At 45.1% G+C, this 21,276-nt stretch overlaps 1 protein-coding gene across 1 annotated transcript in view; it reads right to left on the bottom strand.

Annotated features, from left to right (window-relative positions):
- Positions 1-6,137: 6,137 nt before the first annotated feature.
- The window catches only part of TTLL1 (tubulin tyrosine ligase like 1), a 52,496-nt gene continuing 37,357 nt past the window's right edge, over positions 6,138-21,276 (bottom strand). The window contains exons 9-10 of the mRNA XM_044277849.1: positions 12,914-13,077; positions 6,138-7,154 (exon numbers count right to left, since the gene is read on the bottom strand). Coding sequence (XP_044133784.1) covers positions 7,025-7,154; positions 12,914-13,077 — 294 coding nt within the window. The 3' untranslated portion in view covers positions 6,138-7,024. The remainder of the gene's footprint in view (positions 7,155-12,913; positions 13,078-21,276) is intronic.

Genomic DNA, 21,276 nt, shown 5'->3' with positions numbered 1-21,276 from the left:
TCCCTGAGATAAACAGCCCTCAATTGAAAAGGGTTTTCCAAGACTTTAAGGCAGGCATCCTCAAACTGTGGCCCTCCAGCTGTTGTAAAACTACAACTCCCAGCATGCCCGAACAGGCTACAGGTATCCAGAGGCGTATCTATCACGAGGCAAACAAGGCATTTGCCTAGGGTGGCACTTGCCAATGGGGCGGCAAAATGCCTCGTTTGCCTAGTGATAGTAAAATGTGCCAAACTTTTTTTCCCCTTTGTCTGCTGCTTGCCGATCCGAATCCGATCCTTCACTATGAGAGCGGCATCGCCTGCACCGCATAGTGAAGCAGGGACCCTCCTCCCGAGTCCTCCTGACTTCCTCCCAACATCAGGTGTTCCGGAATTTTCAACTACTGCGCCTGTGCCGAGCAGTCTTTTTCGCGCATGCGCAGTGGGCCGGAATATTCACAACACAAGCGGCAGCCATGGGAAAAGTCTCTACATACCTCCCTCCTCACACAGTCACAGAACAGAGTTGGCCACTTCGCCTGACTCCTGGCCTGCGAGGAATGTCCAGGTCCAGTCCAGGCAGAGGAACAGGAGTGAGTGAGACAAGAATTAAAAAAGCAAATAGTGCACTGTGAGAGTAAGGCCTCATGCACACGGACGTTTTTTTTTTGCAGTCCGCAAAAACGGTTTCCGTTGTTCCGTGATCCGTGTCAGTTTTTTCTTCCGTGGGTCTTCCTTGATTTTTGGAGGATCCACGGACATGAAAAATGAAAAAAACAAAAACAAATTTGCCTTTGAAATGCTAGGAAAAAAACGGACACGGATCACGGACGCGGATGACAATCTTGTGTGCATCCGTGATTTTTCACGGACCCATTGACTTGAATGGGTCCGTGAACTGTTGTCCGTGAAAAAAATAGGACAGGTCATATTTTTTCACGGACTGGAAACACGGATCACGGACGCGGATGCCAAACGGTGCATTTTCCGATTCTTCCACGGACCCATTGAAAGTCAATGGGTTCGCGGAAAAAAACTGAACAACGGCCGTGCAATGGAGCCATGCTGCTCCATTCATTTTCTACAGGACTGTTGTAGATAGTAGAGTACAGTGCTCAGCTATTTATGTCCCATAGAGAATGAATGGAGCAGTAGGGCACATATCAGAGCGGGGGGAACTAGACCCCTGTTCTCAGGATCGGTGCCGTCCCAGCGGTTGGAGCCCCGTTCGTTGGCTTGGGGATAACTTAAAAGCTTAGCACAGCCAAAACCCAGTCAATGCGGACCAGACGGCGAAGTAGAGGATCCAGCAACGCCGGGTCCTGCAAGATCCAGCAGGCTGCTCTGTGCTGGAACAGTCTGCCGGATCTCCTAACAGAGATGTGAACGAGGCCTTACAAGTGCAATGCTCTTCTGTGGATATCTTTTTCTAGGCCTATCAAGAGAACAATTTAACTAACACCGCGTTAGGGCTCATGCAAACAAACTTATTTTTTGGTCCGCATCTGATCCGCACTTCAATGAGGCCTGTATTAGACCAGCAGATGCTGTTGACGATTGTCATGAAGGAAGAGTTCCTTCCTGGCAATCGACTACTCGTCAGTGGATAAAACCGCCGCTATTACATGCAGTGATCTCCTCCACAGTATGGAGGAGCGATCGCCAATGCCATTGCTCGCCCCCATACAAAATCATTGTTTGCTGGCAGCAGGCCATGATTAGACAGCATGATCTGCCTTTGGCCTCATGCACACAACAATTGTTTTTATCGGTCCGCAAAATGGGGTTCCGTTGTTCCGTGATCCGTTTTTGTTTCCGTGTGTCTTCCTTTAGGCCACCAGACATAAAGGAAAGTAAAAAAAAGTCTAAGACAGGTTTGCCATGCAAATGATAGGAAAAAAACGGACGCGGACGACAATCTTGTGTGCCTCCATGTTTTTTAGCGGTCCCATTGACTTGAATGGGTCCGCAAACTGTTTTCCGCAAAAATAAAAGGACAGGTTATATTTTTTTGACGGACTGGAACCACGGATCACGGACGCGTCTGGCAAATGGTGCATTAGCCGAGTTTTCAACAGACCCAATGAAAGTCAATTGGTCTGCAGAAAATCACGAAAAATGGCACAACGGACACGGAATAAAACAACAGTCATGTGCATGAGGCTAAGGCAAATGATCTTTAAGCCTGCTTAAAGATTGTGATTGCCCGATTAACAAGCATTTGTGCACTCATCGGGTAATCGGCGGCACTATTATACGCTAATGAGCGTTCCCACGAATGCATGTTAGCAATGATCTGCACAATTATCCGCTGGTGTAATACGGCCTTAATAATATGTTATCTATCTACATAGGAGTTTTATCTCTGTGCTGGACAACATTTTGTATTTATTTTCAATTGTAGTGTACTGCCAAAATGAAAAAGCAAAAAAACTGCAAAAAATTGAGTTAAAAGTACCTTTTTCTGTCAGAAGTGTCCCATCATCTACACACAGCGGGAGCTGTTGTAAATATGTAGCATATCACCTACAGTATACAGAAATCAGTACCTCAATATAAAATAGCCCCAAAAGAAGACTGAGGTGCCTGTTCCTCGTGCCCACACCAAACACATAGGCACCAGCAGGGGACGGCGGCAGATTTAGGGGGTGCTAATCTGAGCAACTGCCCAGGGCCTCTCTATTTCCTAAGTGCCCTAAGGTCCTGGACTTCCAGGAGTGTAGTGTAGCGTGTCAACTTTCACTGCCCTAGACCACCAGGGACAAGGGAAATACCATTTACATTAACCAGAGGTGACTTCCAACCAGAGGTTTGTATCTGGTTTTGGTGCCCAACTAGTGCCTTCATCACCCAATAATGGGTAGTCTTGGAATAAAACTAGATACATATCTTGCACTGCCCCATGACATCCATCTCTATTAACTAAAGCAAGGAATCACATCCAGCATAGCTGAAGGCACTAGTGGGCTGCAGGAAGTGTAAAGAATGGCGAGTGTGAACATCTAGTGATCTTTATTGGTGGCCATACCCCTTCGATAGCTTAGCATTCGGCTGATAACTATTCTTCCTGTTCTCTCTCCATTCACATAAACTTTCAACTAGGCCAAGCATGCTTGTGTCCTCAGTAGGGAGAGCGGAATAAGCTGCTGCCAGACACTGCCTATGCAGAAGAGATGGTAGGCCAGTTCTGACTCTTGGTGTAGCCACAGCCAAAAACTTTTAGTTTCCCAGAAAACCTGCCTACGAGGGGGGCTCTTGTCAGATTCCAACTTCTCCGAGGTTGGGAGAGGGGATTGCAGTCCTGCAATTGTTCTTTTAAAGGGGTTGTCTAAGCCGTTTATTTTGATGGCCTATCCCCACGATAGTTCAATATTTGATAAGTGGGGGTCCTACTCTCAGCAACCCTGCTGATCAGCTGTGTGAAGAGACCGCAGCCTCTTCCAAGGTCAGTGATGTCATGTTCACCAGTCACATGGCCTAGGTGCCACTCAGTCCCATTTAAGGGAATGGGGCTGAGCAGAGATACAAAGCGCGGCCACTATACAATGTATGGTGCTGTGCTTGGTAAGCTGCAAGGAGGCCGTTGCCCTCGATCAGCAGTGGAGCTGGATATTAGACCCCCACTAATCTGATATTGATGGCCTATCCTGAGGACAGGTCATTAAAGGGAACCTATCACCGGGATTTTGTGTATAGAGCTGAGGACATGGGCTGCTAGATGGCCGCTAGCACATCCGCAATACCCAGTCCCCTTAGCTCTGTGTGCTTTAATTATGTAAAAAACCTGATTTGATAAGTATGCAAATTAGCCTGAGATGATTCCTGTACGTGAGATGAGTCAGGGACAGGACTCATCTCAGGTTAGTTTGCATATGTATCAAATCTGTTTGTTTTTTTTACACAATAAAAGCACACAGAGCTATCGGGACTGGGTATTGCGGATGTGCTAGCGACCATCTAGCAGCCCATGTCCTCAGCTCTGTACACAAAATCCCGGTGATAGGTTCCCTTTAATATCAAAAACCCCTTTAATATTTGGATGTCTTCATGAAGCGTGTGGTTTCATATGACTTGTGAATGTCCTAATCACTTTTCTTTATGAATCATGAATGCAGTTTATTACATTGGTGAGCTGTAGCTATTGTGTAGGTGTCAGCCATTGTCGGTGTTTAGTAGACTCTGCTCCATCAGCACATCACAGTTGTTCCTTTCTCAGTAATAAAACCCTATGCAACCATCTGGATCTCAACTAATTAACCTAATTACAATTCACCATCTTCTCTAAGGGTACAGGCACGCAGCGCAGCAGCTGAGACGCGGCCTCGGCGCAGTCTGAACCGATCAGCCTCGGCAGTATTCAACTAACTCATTACAAACTGTTTTTTTTCACTGTTCTTTGTTAATGGTTTTGCGTTAAGGCCCCTTTACACTGCTCGTTGGAGCAGATGATTGGCAACAAGGAACTGTTCCTTCCTTGCAATCGCCTGCTCGTTAGTGAAAGAGACCTCCGCATTTACATGCAGCAGTCTCCTCCACAGTATGGCCTATGCCATTGCTCGTCTCCATACAGAATCAATGTTTGCCGGTACTGTTTAGACTGCGATCTGCTGCCGGCAAATGATGATTTAGGTATCTGCACCAATGATCTATTACCTGATGAATGAGCGTTTAGTCAGTTCATTGGGTAACCGGTGGCACCTTTACACCGGCCAAACATTGGGCAGTGTAGAGGGGCCTTTAGCCTGCATTTAATAATGATTTAAGGCCCTATTACACGGGCAGATAGCTCATGCGATTGTCAATCACCTGCTCACTAGAGGAGCGATCTCCTCGTCAGTATAGGGACGAACTATTGCTACTGCACCACTTGTCCCTATACTGTCTCATTGTTTGCCGGCAGCAGAGCGCCTCTTACACGGCGCCATCTGACAAGATTTTATAACATGTAAAAAAATCTTGATTACCCGATGATCGCTAACGAGTGTTCATAGGAAGTCTTGTTAGCGATCATCTTAACAATAATCTGCCTGTGTAATAGGGCCTTTAGGCTGCTCTCACACAGTCAGTGTTTGGTCAGTGATTGTGAGACAAAACCAGGTTTTGGCTCGAAATCACTGACCAAATCACTAAACTCCCAGAATTCTCCTTTCACTCTTATGGGAGTAACAGCCAAGTAAGCGTGCATCCTGAGAGTTGTAGTTTCACAGCAGCTGGAGTGCCGAAGGTTGGCGCCTTAGTTGAATACTGCAGCAGCTGCACGTGGACAATAATCGCAAAAAACATTGCATTTCTTAGTAAAACATAGTTTTTCAGTGGATTTTTTTTTGTCCGTGTGACACACTAATGCAACGTGTGAGCACAGCATTAATGTTGCTCGTATATAAGGGTTTAGTCATGTTACCATCATGACACAATTCTTGCCTTAATTTTTCCGAAATCGCAGCAAGTCCAAGACATTTTGCTGCAATTCAGGAAATAACTGCAGCAAAAAACTACAATGTGACCACAACATGCGTGTAAACGCTAAGGTCCTCGGAGGATTTTTATTTCTTCATTCTTGGCCTTCTCCTAGAGTTCAATTAAACATATTATTTTTTTGGGACCTGCGAATTTACCCAAAGAGTATGGCCACACGGGTAGACCTTGCCCTGCGAAGTCAGAACCTCACCAATTCAGATACTTCTACAGTTCACATCAGTGCTAACCATGTAGGTTATGTTCCAGAAGACGAATAAGAAAAATAACTGAAGTGCTCCAAACGGGACATAACTAACACTAATAGCATTAGATGGGGACCTCGACTACAACGGGGTACGTTACATTTCCGTCAGGGTGTCTGGTATTTGTGATGGAGACTCCTACCGACAATGTGAACACAGCCTCATTCTGTTGATAGGTGATAAGTTCTTATGGTGGAACAACCTCTAGAAGTGCTTTGACACTGCCATAGCGCCCACCTGCAGCAGCCACTAGGGGGAGCTCACTACCCTTCAGCTTCCATTACATTCAATACTACCTGTATAAATCCACCGGCAGTTAGCTCCCCCTAGTGGTCGCTGCATGCAGCCAGAATTTTATCATTTATCAAGTGAGAAGAAATAGATATTTTACAACTATAGAAAAGAACACAAACTGTCCCATTGTGTACATTTTGTTTATTGCAATCTTGTGGATGCAATTTCCATGCATGAATCAGACTTTCCTGTTAATTTACATCCTGAACATCAGAGGGATATTCCAGCCAGAACAATGGATTCAGTCATCCTCCTCCTGTTGATGTCAGCATAGGACTGATTAGAGTTGGTTATAAATGGTCAGGAATCTTCAACCACTGATGAAGAAAGTGGAGGGGACAGCTGGAGAAGGTGGGGTACAAAGTTATATAATCTAACATGTAAAGTCCTTAGGATGTAGGATGCTTATTTCTCCTGTCATCTGTCAAGCCATATAGTACTATCTACTGGTAATGATGTAGCAGAGTTCTGCAAGTTGACCTGTCATTTTGCACAAAGTCTACAGGCCCAAAGCCTGAGACTGCACTGCTAAGAAACTGTGATGACAACATGACTTTGTGTAGATCCAAATAATCCTTATTCTCCATGGTGATTCCAATTCTGAGACAACTGGGGATGGTGTCATTAGACCCTCTCAGTAGTGCAGCCTAAGTTTTAGGCCTAGAACTAAGTAAGTATAATGGTAAGTCTCTTCTGAATAAATACAATTTCCAGAGCACTGAAGATGGAAGGATTATAGAGGAAGACATTTTCCTCCACACCATGTCCTTCCTGTGCAGACTATTGCAGCTATCAGCATGCACCTTCTGCAGATGAAATATACATAGCCTTGTGCACCGCCACTTCCCGTCTCGGCAATTTCCCTATAAATTCTTCTTCCACAGTCCATATCATCGCTTTCACACGGCATTTCATCTTGTATGTCTCCATGTCTTTTTTTTTGTGTGGATGTATCTCCACCTCCGGCAAACAAATACCCCTTCCACTCAGGAGACTGTAGAACTTCATCCACATTTCCCTATAAAACAACTATTTCCAAGTCGTGGGTGCAGATCTCCCAGACTCTTTGGTTCGGCTGCCTTTGAAGCCAAATGTCTGTCCTGGTCGGTTCCTCAGGTCCCGTTCTGACCCATCGGCCTGTGCAGCTTCTTCATCAAATCTACAAAGGGACACAACCAAATAATGTTACATAGATGATTGGATCTGTAGGTCTTTTCATGCTTTACTGGGTGATTTAGTTCGGAGGGGGGGAAAGCCATGCACGAGATTGGCTAATCTTCTGGCCTCTTTTAATAAAGGCGAGTTTGCAGACCCCAATTTATTTTTTGTCTCTCAGCTTCAGCATTTCACGGACTATGATTTGGGAGCCAATTTTCCATATGTATTGGTTGTGCCTAATTAGTAGGCAGTTATCAATTTCGAGGGTTAAAATGGGACAGGAGTTGGAACTAGATGCCCTTTGCTGCTTATTTAGCAACCTCTCTTCATAATACTGTGATGGTCAGGGTTAGGGCTCATGCAAACAAACGTATTTTCTTTCCGCGTCCGTTTTGTTTTTTTGCGGACCGTATGCGGAACCATTCACTTTAATGGGTCCGCAAAAAAAACTGAAGTTACTCCGTGTGCATTCCGTTTCCGTATGTCCGTTCCGCCCAAAAATTGAACATGTCCTATTATTGTCCGCATTACGGACAAGGATAGTACAGTTCTATGAAGGGCCAGCTGTTCCGTTCCGCAAATCACGGAATGCACACGGATGTCATCCGTATTTTTTGCAGGTCCTTTTTTTTGCGGACCGCAAAATACATACGGTCATATGCATGAGCCCTTAGGCTACTTTCACATCTGCGCTTTCCCTTTCTGCTATTGAGATCCGTTATAAGATCTCAATACCGGAGGATAACGCTTCAGTTTTGTCCCCATTCATTGTCAATGAACTGAAGGGAACGGAGTGCACCAGAATGCAGTCTGTTCCGTTTCATTGCGTTCCCAAGCAGCAAGCAGCGATTTTGAGTGCGCCCTGGGATGTGGAGCAAGACGGGTCCGTCATGACTCACAATGTAAGTCAATGGTGATGGATCAGTTTTCACCGACACAAAAGAAAACGGATCAGTCTCCGATTGACTTACCATAGGTTTAGTGCAGGATACCTCATGGCTATTTTAGAGATAATACATCCGGATCCGTTCAGAAAGGATGCAGATGGTTGTATTATCATAACGGAAGCGTTTTTGCTGATCCACGATGGATCCAGCAAAGACGCAGATGTGTAAGTAGCCTAATAGGTTTTCCTTTTTTCTTGTGAGATTATCAGTTCCTAGAAGGTGGATGTCATCAAAAGGACCATCTTATCAAAGCATCTAAGCAGATGTATAAATATGAGAGTGTGACTTCTCCCCAATAATTTGGCCCAAGAAGAAATATCTTGAGTTTTAAGGAACATTGTTTTTATGATACTACCTACTTCTCACAGGACAATTCCAGTGAGTGCACCATAACAGTTCCAGTTCCAGTACACCCTAAAACAGTTCCAGCTACAGCGCCCCCTATAACACTTTTATTTATTTTTTTACTGTTTTTATCAAGTTTTCTAATATTTGAAGAATAAACATACAAACAAAGGCAGTGTCGCACTGCTACCATTAGTATCCATTCTTACAAGTGCAAAATGATTTATCAATTGTAGTGTCCATGAACATGCAGAGGCTGACAAAAACCCAACTAAACTATCAGTATTAGCCGACCGCCTCCGTAGGATACAATAGCAGCTATCCCCAAGACACCTTGATATAGACTGATATGGTCCCTAGTGGGCTCTCGGGGTAGATGGCAAGATATATTCTCCTCCCTAATGTACAGTGCTACTTCGTGAAAGTGAATTAGAGAACTGCAAAGAAAAGGGGGTCAGTCAGCACCTCCCAATGCGCAGGTTCACGCTGCCATGGCATAAACCTACAGAAAAAAAAGGGGGAATGCAGCAGCACCCCGAATACCAGATAAAGTACCATAATGCCATAGTCACAAAAAATATTATAGTGCTAATCCTACGCTTATTTATTAAGTGAGATGCTTGGCAAATGCATTTTGTACAATACCATCTGGGCCCGTCTGCTGGACGTCAAGGCGATCTCTGTAAGACGGGTCCTAACACTAAATACTACCTGTTATGCACCATAATGGCCGCCATAAAGTTCAGGAAGTGTTGGTTCCACATGCATGCTGGGTCCACTCTGCTTTTTACCATTTTTGGGGCCATAATGGCCTCCATTACAAGGGATGCAGGTACCAACATGCATGCCGAACCCACTCCATACCTCTCCTTGTGCCAGACAGCTTCCAATGAATGTAGTGAGAGCAGGCCACAGCTTTGCACCTGCGCATTGGGATGTGCTGACTGACCCCCTTTTCTTTGCAGATTTACAATGCTGGAGATGTGGCACTCCAGCGAGTCGTGCACTCCTGATTGGCCTGTCCGCCCCATAGGCTGATTTTAATTAGTCTCAGTATAAGGCCTCATGCACACGACAGTTTATTTTTACGGTCCGCGGGTCCGTGATCCGTGACCGTTTTTTCGTCCGTGGGTCTTCCTTGATTTTTGGAGGATCCACGGACATGAAAAAAAAGTCGTTTTGGTGTCCGCCTGGCCGTGCGGAGCCAAACGGATCCGTCCTGAATTACAATGCAAGTCAATGGGGACGGATCCGTTTGATGTTGACACAATATGGTGCCATTTCAAACGGATCCGTCCCCATTGACTTTCAATGTAAAGTCTGGAGTTCTTTTATACCATCGGATTGGAGTTTTCTCCAATCCGATGGTATATTTTAACTTGAAGCGTCCCCATCACCATGGGAACGCCTCTATGTTAGAATATACTGTCGGATATGAGCTACTTCGTGAAACTCAGATCCGACAGTATATTCTAACACAGAGGCGTTCCCATGGTGATGGGGACGCTTCTAGTTAGAATACACTACAAACTTTGTACAAGACTGCCCCCTGCTGCCTGGCAGCACCCGATCTCTTACAGGGGTATATGATAGCACAATTAACCCCTTCAGGTGCGGCACCTAAAGGGGTTAATTGTACTATCATATTCCCCTGTAAGAGATCAGGGCTGCCAGGCAGCAGGGGGCAGGCCCCCCCCCTCCCGTTTGAATATCGTTGGTGGCACAGTGTGCGCCCACCATCGCCCCCCCCCTCCCTCCCTCCCGGCCGTTCACAGACATCGCAGCAGCAAGCAGGTAAGTATGAATCTTCTACTGTTGTACTATTGCTAAGTTACCATGGCAACCAGGGCTGCAGTAGCTTCCTGGTTGCCATGGTTACCGATCGGAGCCCCAGCGATTAAACTGGGACTCCGATCGGAACTCCGCTGCCACCAATGATGGGGGGGTGGGGAATGGGAGGCTGCACACTGCCACCAATGTTGTTACTGCTATAGAGGGAGGGGGGCCGATGGTGGGCACACACTGTGCCACCAACGATTTATTACAATAGAGGGAGGGAGGGGGGGGGCGATGGTGGGCGCACACTGTGCCACCAACGATTTATTACAATAGAGGGAGGGAGGGGGGGGCCATGTGGGCGCACACTGTGCCACCAACGATTTATTACAATAGAGGGAGGGAGGGGGGGGGGGGGCGATGGTGGGCGCACACTGTGCCACCAACGATTTCTAACATTAGAGGGAGGAAGGGGGGGCCCGATGGGGGGCGCACACTGTGCCACCAACGATTTTCAAACTGGGGAGGGGGGGGGGGTCTGCCCCCTGCTGCCTGGCAGCCCTGATCTCTTACAGGGGAATATGATAGTACTATTAACCCCTTTAGGTGCCGCACCTGAAGGGGTTAATTGTGCTATCATATCCCCCTGTAAGAGATCGGGTGCTGCCAGGCAGCAGGGGGCAGTCTTGTACAAAGTTTGTAGTGTATTCTAACTAGAAGCGTCCCCATCACCATGGGAACACTTCTGTGTTAGAATATACTGTCGGATATGAGTTTTCACGAAGTGAAAACTTAGATCTGAAAAAGCTTTTATGCAGACGGATCTTCGGATCCGTCTGTATGAAAGCAACCTACGGCCACGGATCACGGACACGGATGCCAATCTTGTGTGCATCCGTGTTCTTTCACTGACCCATTGACTTGAATGGGTCCGTGAACCGTTGTCCGTCAAAAAAATAGGACAGGATACACGGATCACGGCCTCGGCTGCAAAACGGTGCATTTTCCGATTTTTCCACGGACCCATTGAAAGTCAATGGGTCCGCGAAAAAAAACAGAAAACGGCACAACGGCCACGGATGCACACAACGGTCGTGTGCATGAGGCCTAAAGCTGTGGCCTGCTCTCACTACATTCATTGGAAGCCGTCTTGCACAAGGAAAGGTATGGGGTGGGTTCGGCATGCATGTTGGTACCTGCATCCCTTGCCAAGCATCTCACTTTATAAATAAGCGTAGCATTAGCACTATAATATTTTTTGTGACTATGGCATTATTGTACTTTATCTGGTTTGCAGGGAGCTGCAGCATTCCCCCTTATTTTCCTCAGTGAATTAGAGAACAACATAGACAAATAAATAAAAAACTAGAACAAAACCGGAGATGCTCGGGAGTATCTGGGCTCTATGATCCCCCTATAACACTTTCAACCACAGTGCCCATCTTTTACTTGGGTTGGGCAGGGTGTCATTAGTGGTCCAGTGATAGCAGCAGGGATGCTAATGTGCAGGAAGCAAGGGGCAAACACCTTTTCTTGATGCCATCACTGAATCACCAGAGAACCCTGAGTAATGTAGGAAAAGGCATACTCCTCTGGCAGTCCGAGAGGCTTCCCTGTATTTAGGATACCCCCCAGATGTACCAGCGGAGTAGGACAGCATTATTTTACACGATAGGGAATTCTACAATCACGTGAGAAAAGCTCTGGTACTCCATGTAAAGGTGCCCATTTTACATGAGTGTCTGCTGAAATCGGCAATTTCAGCGGGACCAGCCAGCTACCTAATGTGTATGGTGTTGTCCAGATGCAATGGAAGAAATAAGAATCAGGCATGCTGGATTTCAACATGCCCAATCCTTTGTTATCATTTATATCCCTGCTCATTCTGGGCTTTGAAGTCCAGGAGGCGGTCCTAGGCGGAAAAACGGATCCGGTATTTATTCTTCTTCTTATTTTTAAAGGTCTGAGCATGCGCAGACTGGAAAACCAGATCCGTTTTGCCGTAACATTAATGCATTTCAATGGAAATTAATGCCGGATGCGGCATTTCGGCAAGCGTTCAGGATTTTTGGCCAGAGAGAAAACTGCAGAATGCTGTGGTATTTTCTCTGCCCAAAAAACGTAAGAGGGACTGAACTGATGCATCCTGAATGGAGAGCAATCCATTCAGAATGCATTAGGATAAAACTGATCAGTTTTTTACCAGTATTGAGCTCCTGCGACGTAAACTCAATACCGGAAAACAAAAACGCTAGTGTGAAAGTACCCTAAAAGTACAGGAAAAGACCAGCAGAAACCTACATGTGAACCCATCTAAATGACTGTTTCACATGACTGTGATCAGTCCAGGGAGAAGGGACCATGTGTATCCCAGCCGACCGTGTTCCCTGAACTGACTGTATCATAGTGTTTTATCATGCAATCAGTTTATATCTGATCGCGACTCTCTTGTACAAGAAATTAATGATCAGATATGCGCTATCTACAGTCAGGTCAGTTCAACGGAGTTATGGTTGGCGAGGCAGATGCGCAGACGCACGTACTGATCACATCCTTGTGAAACAGCCCTAACGAGGACTTATTGCCGCCATACATTTGGTAATGACTGTCAGGGTGCACACTGCAGTGGACAGAGCAGAAAGAAACATACAACAAACTCAGGGAAGCCAATTAGATGGTGGTCACGTCTTACAAGATTTCATAGCTTCCCAGAGCTTCTTTGGGTGGGACTTTATTCCACTTGCAGTCCGGGATCTCCCCATTTGGAACAACGATATTCAAAATGTCATTGATGAGGTTGTATTTCAGAATACGGTCATTGGCCGTGCTGGACGTGAGAGATGGTGATGCGTTAACCTGTCAAAAACAAAGAGTCCAACATTATCCAACGTGGTCATTCAGAGAAAGGGTGTCAACTAGTTTTGGTGGTGATCCAGTGCTTCCTTATCATCCTTCAGGCAGCACACAGTTAATGTCTTCCTCCTCCAGTCTAGGACAGAATAATAATAATTTACACTGCTAACCCCCTGTAAAAGATAGAAGACGACATTTATTTGATCTCGCACATATATATGGCTACTGGCTGATTTATTGCCATGAGGTCGGGTCTGCAGCATTAACCAGGAGTGTTCCTGGTTTAGCGCTTTGACTGCTGTCCCGTTGTTTCAAGAGAGTGCTTCCCATGTGTTTCTCCTATGCTCAGAGTGTTGTCTAGATGGCGGTCTGGCTGTCTTCAATATGTTTCCCAGTTTTTTTGTAGGGACTGCCCCTACATAGGGTTTTTACATACCTTCCAAGTTTTGAAGCACAAAGAGGGACAATATGTGCGACGCATGTAGCAAATTTTTTCATACTAGGCCACGCCACTAACTCTGCCCAAAACATAACTATACATACCCAATCCCACTCAGTCCTCTTAATACCCCCACACAGTAGTTATGCCCCTCACATTAGCCATGCCCACACGTGACCTCTTTCACAGTAGATAACCCCCCTTAAACAGATATCTTCTCAAAAAGAAATTCAGAAGGGAAAATATTCGCTCTGTGATCACCATTCTACAAGAAGGCAAATTCATGGCAAAGATAGACCACATAGATGCCTTGTCCGCATGTACCCATACTATTGGCTCATCGCAGGTTTCTCAGAGTAGCAGTTGCTCATCAAGGTAATATATCTAATTTTCAGTTTAGCTGCATTCCCTTTGGCATGTCATCAGTGGTTATGGATTTATAGTCATGGCACTAGCTGCAGCTAGTGCAGCTCTAAGATTAGAAGGCATATTTGTAGTATCCTTAGAGTAAATTAGAGTATAATGAAAAGACCTCCTTGTAGCGCATGTTGATCGTACCATCCAGATCTTGCACGATCACAGGGTTTTTTTTTTATTAACTAGCAAAAATCAATACTGCCTCCTTCTCAATCTCTCTCTTTTTAGAATTATAATTAGTCTCCAAGGCCATGATACTGAATCTCTTGCAGAATCGAATCCAGAAGATCAAGAGGGAAGTAAGATTCTTGAAATCTCATCGTTAGGTGTCTGTCAGAGCATCCATGAAGATCCTGGGAGTCTAACTTTAGCCACAGAAGCAGTTACTTGGGCGTTGGCACACATTCGGAAGCTTCAAACCAACTTTCTCTCAGAATGGAATCATCATGGGATTGCTCTAGATCACCTGATTGTCATCAAACCAGAGACAATGAGGGACCACAGCTGGTTTCATTCAGGGAATATTGCAAAAGGCAGATCATTGCTTCCAACTCCTACAGTAACCTTAACGACAGATGTCTCAGTTACCAGTTGGGGAGCCCATGTGCACAATTTCTGGGCCCAGAGGAGCTGGTCTCCTCAAGATAGACAGCTCTCCACCAGTCAGAGAGAGTTCAGAGCAACATACCTAGCTCTTTGGCTTTTCCTGGACACTTTCATACAGACAACTTATCAACAAGTAGGGGAGAGCTTGCTCTATTCTGAGGAACCAGTAGAGACAAATCATGTCTTGGACACAACAAAGAGATATCAGCAATTCACATCAAGGGGTCTCTAAACTATCTTTCAGCTGGAGATACATTTTCATTTACGTGTTTCCTCCTTTTGCCCTCGTGACGTGTACACAGGAAGATCAGAGACGAGAGAATCTCAGCCATCACCATAATTCCATTCTGGCCAAGGAGGGTATGGTTTCCTCTCCTCTTACAGCCCTCCAGTGGAATCTTCTGGAAATTACAGATTCAGACAGTCCACAGATGTTGCAGCATACAGCCTGGAGACTGATAGGAGGAGACTAAAAGGAGAGGGCCTAACTGATTCAGTCATCGGTATCCTACTGGTAGCTTGCAAGCCAGACATTACTAAAGCATATGGTAGGGTTTTGTAAGATTTTTAGAGACTGGTAAGATAATAGACAGGTCCCTACCTGAAGTGCTACAGTTCCTGCAAGAGGGGTTTCAGCTAGGGTTAAAGCCCAATACCCTGAGGGTTCATTTTATCACAATTATTGCCCTCATGTGTGGTGCTTTATCTATTCAACCACTAGTTATAGGCCTTGTTTAAACTCAATCCACCAGTAAAATATCCTGTCTCATCCTGGCATGTTTTGGTGCTTCTTAAAAGCATTATGGAACCTCCCTTTGAACCGCTCTCAGAAATTTCATTAAGGTACTTTTCCTGGAAAGTTCTTTTATTAGTGCCAATCTCCTCGGCTAAGAGGGTGTAAGGGCTATTTCACACGAGCAGATGCCAAACCCCGTTCCGGACAGCAGAGACACGGAGCAGTAACATGATTGATAATGCTCAGTGCCTCTCTGTGATCTTTTTACTACAAAATCACAGCGAGATCAAGTTGTCACCGTGATTTTGTAGTAAAAAGATCACAGAGGCATGAAGCATTATCAATCATGTTAATGCTCCGTGTCTCTGCTGTCCGGAACGGGGCTTGGCTCTTTCACGCAGCGGATTCCACGCAAGGCATCCGCTCGTGTGAAAGAGCCCTAAGAGATTCAGGTGTTATCATGTAGAGAACCTTACGTAACAGTTTATCAGGAGCAACTTAAACTGCAGACTATGCCTTTTTTTCATCTTCAGATAATAATAATCAAGGAGACTTATCTGCCTTCTTTTTTCAAAACCCTCTGAGAGCATTTTATCTGTATCTACAAAGGACTAAGGACTTTAGGTCAGCAGATCCACTTATTATACAGTACCAGGGTAACAAGATAGGCCTCAAAGTTAAGAATACCATTAGGTTTTCTTACGATTCTCAGGATCTTCAACTTCCTGGTGGAGTCACAGCACATTCAACTTGGTCTACAGCAGTATCTTGGGTGGAGAATCTCATTTGACCATGGTCTTCATCATGTAATTTTGCTAAACATTACAGACTGGACCTATCTGCTGCTAGTTATTCAGCCTTTGGCAGACACATGCTCTCAAGTGCTGTGGTGTCTAATCTCCCCCTTAACTAATACTGCTTTTCAAATCCTTTTGTGTGCTGCCTGAAGGACGATAAGGAAGGAGAACATTTGCGAACCAATTTTTTTCCTTGAGTCCAAAAGCAGCACCTATATCCCTCCCTAATAAATGCACTGCTTTAAAAAAAAACATGTCTTGCACATCCTAGAAAGGATGTGCAAGACATTAACCCTTTGTGTACTACCTGGACTCAAGGAAAGAAAAATTTCGGTAAGCAAATTTTTTCCCATTATTGCATACAAACCGGAAAGTCATACAATCAGGGAAATAACTATTGAGGGTGCAGAAGAAGCATCACACTGAGCCCCCTGGCCATATAAGAAGACACCGGTGTTACAAATGGTATATAGGAGGTGTGTGTGTGTGTGTGTGTGTGTGTGTGTGTGTGTATGGGGGGGGGGGGGGGCACTGTTACAGATTTTGCATTGGATCTCAGGAGTTTGGTTTAGCACTTCTGCATACAAGCCAATTATTTAGATGGCATAATTGCATTGTTAGATATTCCCTACTATGCTTTGCACCTTAGTAATTGGAATCTTTCAGCAGTTTTAAAAATCCTTGTTTGCCGGCAGCAGATCCTGCTATGTAATAACGATCTGCTGCCAGCAAACAATGATTCAGTATGGGGACGAGTGAAGGCATTAGCCTTCTACTTAGGAGAAGATCACTGCATGTAATAGCAGTGGTCTCCTCCGATAGCGAGCAGGTAATTCCCAGGAAGGAACGCTTCCCTCCTAACAATCGCCTGCATGATCTACTCATGTAATATAAGCCTTAGGGCTCATTCAGAGTGCGGACCCATTAATTTTAATGGGGCCGCAAAAGAAGCCGACAGCACACCGTGTGCTGCCCGCATCCGTTGTTCCATTCTGCGGCCTCGCAAAAAAGATAGAGCAGTGTGAGAAAAGCAGGGTTAGGGTACTTTCACACTTGCGGCAGGACGGATCCGCCGTGCCGCCGCTCCGTCCCCATTGACTATATGGGCGGTGCACGGAGAAAGGGTGCCGGACTAAAATTACTGCATGTCAGGCTTTTTAGTCTGGCGGCTTTCTCCGTGCACCGCCGTGCTGTGCCGGAGCTCCGCCCCGTCCCCATTATAGTCAATGGGGACGGAGCGGCGGTCCGCGGGCACGGCGAAATAGCCGCAGGACGGATCCGACATGGTGAACAGCCTGTCGGATCCGTCCTGCCCCAAGTGTGAAAGTAGCCTAATGGAGGCACACCGCATTGTAGAATGTAAGGGCATGTTCACACATGTCAGATTTGACACAGATTTTGGTGTCGATTTTGCATCAAAATTAGCGACTTTTTGAGCTTCTTGCTACTTTTCTGAAGTGGTGAGCAAAGTGGTGGGGCTAAGCAGAAAGGGGAAGGCTTCTAGTGGGCCACTGAATTTACAATAACTTACTCCAGAAACTGGCATTGGTTATAGCACCAGCCCATAGCTGGCATACATTTTTTTTAAATCAGATATTTTTTAGATGGCATACATTTGAGTTTTTGGCACATGGAGGGGCAGAGATGCGCCCACCTAATCTGCCTCTTAGTAAATTAGGCGCATCTCACTCCAGCACTCGGGGGATCAAGAATGGTATATGGGAGCACCAGTCTTGATAAATATCTCCTCCAGTGTACATGACTGGGAAATCAGATATGAGCTTGAAACATGGCATAAAATCAATGTATTCTGCAGATTTCTGCCACAACTTTCACCCTTTGCAAAGGGTGAAATCTACAGCAAATTTACTCAAACGGAATCCACAGCGAAATCACTGTGAATTTCGGCCAATTACAGTGCAGATTTTTCAATGCAGAAAATCCAGAGGACCAGCCACCAGACTTATTATTCAGTTCTCACCATAATGATAATAAGCCCTGTATTCAGCGACCTCCTGGTGAGGTTGTTTTGGGTTTATGCAACCAATCTGAACAAGCTGCGCTGCAGTATAAAGCCTGGGGATGGAGAGATTAGCAGTATAAATCTTAAATAAAAGGTAGGTTTTGGACTACCTCATTGTTGCAAACCCCAAATTACCTTGTAAGGGGAGGGACCCAAAATTAATATTGATTATTTAGATTAGGGCAGAAAAAATACGTTTTGTGCAATTACTATTCAGTAATAATTATATATACAGAGGGAATATTTCACATCTTATGAAATAAGTTAGGAAACAAAAGAATTTCTTCATAGAGTAAAGAACATACATTAAAAGGGAACTGCAACTGATCAGCCAAATCTGATATCTGTATCCAACTTAAAGGCGTTGTGCAGTTTTGGAGGCCTTTCAGCAACCCTTTCCTGACATCACCTGACCTGTGGAGGGGAACATACTTACCTCCTCCCTGCTACTGGGTTCCAACTCCTTCGGTCCCACGTTGCCACTGCTGTGCTCTGGTCCCGCTAATCAACATCCGGTTTGACGGGGATCACATGTGCCACTGCAGCCAATGACTGGCCACAGTGGAGAAGTGTACCCACAACTCATGTGATTGGGTCACATGACCCACGGGGGATATGCCACCACTGCGGCCAGTCACTGGCTGCAGCAGCACAGATGACCACTGTCAAACTGGATGTTGACAAGCAGGACCTGAGCACAGCAGTGGTAGCAGGGACCAAAAGAGACGGAACCCTGCAACAGGAGGAGCAGGTAAATATGCTTCCTTCCACAGGTCTGGCAATGGGGGGCGGCAGCTTCGAAAGTTATGCTATTCTGATTTTAATCCAAACAGGTTCCCACATTCTGTGTTGATTTATTTTTTAATATATTTCCATAACAGTCATATTTTCATTTTTCTGATCCCCTGATAACCTTTAAAGAAAAAAAATAAGTTTTAAATTCTGGCTGCTTTCAGCCACCACTAGAAGGAGCCTACTGCAGACTGTTTATTTATTGACTTAAAAATAATAATAACAAAGTATACAGTAATCTGCTAAGCTCCCTCTAGTGGTGGCTGCTGGTAACCAAAATGTTGTCTTTAGTCTATGCAGGGAATTTGGAGCTCTTTTATAAAAAAATAAAAAATAAAAAGCACCAACCAGTATTATAATACAATAAAAAACTAATGAGCACAAAGCACCTGACCTAACTTTTGATAAAAGGTGTAGAGTTACTTTAATGGGGTTTTCCTACATTTTACATAGTGACAGCCTATCCTCAGGATCACTCCCCGATTCCCTTCGATGGGAGCAGCAGTTACCAGCTCTGTCCACCATACCATGGATAAAACTGTGTGGTTTTGGTACGAACTTCCGGTGCTGGAGTTAGTACAGAACAGCTGAGTGGTGGCCGTGTGGGGGGTTGGACCCCTGTCCATCAGGTATTGATGACCTATCCTGAGGATAAAACATCACTTGTAAAATCTCTTTAACCCCTCTCTTCAGTCTTGTTTTTTTTATCTCTTCGAAATTAGGGCCCAGCTATGATTAGAGACTCCAGATTAGCTACTTTGCTTATTGGAGGCTGGGGTTTTCTGAAATCCACTAAAAGCTCAAGTTGATGCACTGAAACTCTTCCATGCTTTATACTGCAGCAAGTGACACATAATAATCTGCTGCTAATGTGGGACAAATGTAGTGTCCCACTACAGGTGGATGGGAACACTCCAAAATTGTTTGTGCCATCCTATGTCATTTTGCACTATTTATTGTATTTTATCCACCTCTAGGTGTCACCTTAACACCATTTATATAGGTCAGCCACAGGAAGTTAGAGAGATTAGGAGTGAGGAGTTAGGAGAAGAGAAGAGACAGACTTGTCTCTGTCCTCATGGGCCTAGCCCAGGGATTGAAGCTATTTCAACCTTTGTAGTCCAAGACTAGGAATTATTGATCATTTACTGTAATACTCCTTCCAGGGACCCTTCCGGGGTTCAAGAGAATAATTGCTGTATCTTGTGCAACCTTTTCAAAGAATGGAGCAGAGAGTTTGCCTGCAATGAGGGAGACCGCCCTTGGGTTGCTGAATCACTGAATATTGCTGAATTGCAGAATAGAATTTACAGAGGATCCAAACTATTATTGAAAGGCTGAGTAACCAGAGCAAGATCAGGAACCAACTACCAGTAAGATCATCACTTCTATACAGTTGAGCTGGAACCTACATACACCACCTCACTGAGCCTGCTATTGGGATTTACAGCTTTACCATCTGCATTTATGACAAAGTGCTGCTATACTTATTGCAAGACAAGTAAAGTTTATTTTTGGTTCAACTACTGCCTCTCTCATCATTCAACTCTTTCTTCTAATTGCACCTTACGGTGCTGGCGTCACAAACAACACAGGTGCCCATCCACCAAAGCATACCCACTACCATCAAGGGCACCTCAACTTCCATCTGGCTGGTGTTCCCTGCAACAGAGTGCACCGGAGGATTTAGTGCTGTCTTCCCCTCCACTGCAAGGCCGGCCCAGGGAGCTACGGCGAAAGTGAGTACAACTACTACACCCATTTGGCACACCATTACACTCACATATTGCCCCTGCGGTCTGGCACGTTGCACATGTAGAAATTGTGAAACATTATTTTAGACTTTGGAAAAGAAAGCCTGAAATAAAAAGAGGAAGTGGGTCAGCAGCTGCTAGTAACGGGTTTGCAGGACTTTGAAGTGCGGTTTCAGCATAAGAATACAACAGATACAAGGGGCTTTTGTAGGTATAGAAACATCTTAATGTTTGTCATCGGTTTGAAGACCAGGAAGGATGTGTACAAAGAGATACAACACATAATTGTTAAATCCATCAGACTCAATCCCCTTAGCGTGATGTAGACCACGTACCATTGGGTGACTAATGATGGAGTGCACCCTGCCTGCAGACATTTGTCACATTTCCAACCAAAGACCCATTTAGAGGTCAACCAATACCAAAGGCACTGATCATCTCTCCTTAAAAGAGTTTTCTCCTAACAACCTCCACTTGTTAGGAGGGTCCCTTCACCTAGCAGTAAATGTTCAATTTATCTGCAGCGCCACCACAGGAGAAATGAAACATTGCACAGGGTCTATTCACATCAATAGGTTGACTGTGTATTGCAGGACTGTACAGGTCCCACAGATCAAGAGACCCTCTCCACTGCGACC

This window comes from Bufo gargarizans, chromosome 2 (genome assembly GCF_014858855.1).
Source record: "Bufo gargarizans isolate SCDJY-AF-19 chromosome 2, ASM1485885v1, whole genome shotgun sequence".
In the NCBI taxonomy this organism is placed as follows: domain Eukaryota; kingdom Metazoa; phylum Chordata; class Amphibia; order Anura; family Bufonidae; genus Bufo; species Bufo gargarizans.
The sequence above is the reverse complement of the archived record's forward strand: the minus strand, read 5'-3'. Positions and strand labels throughout refer to the sequence as shown.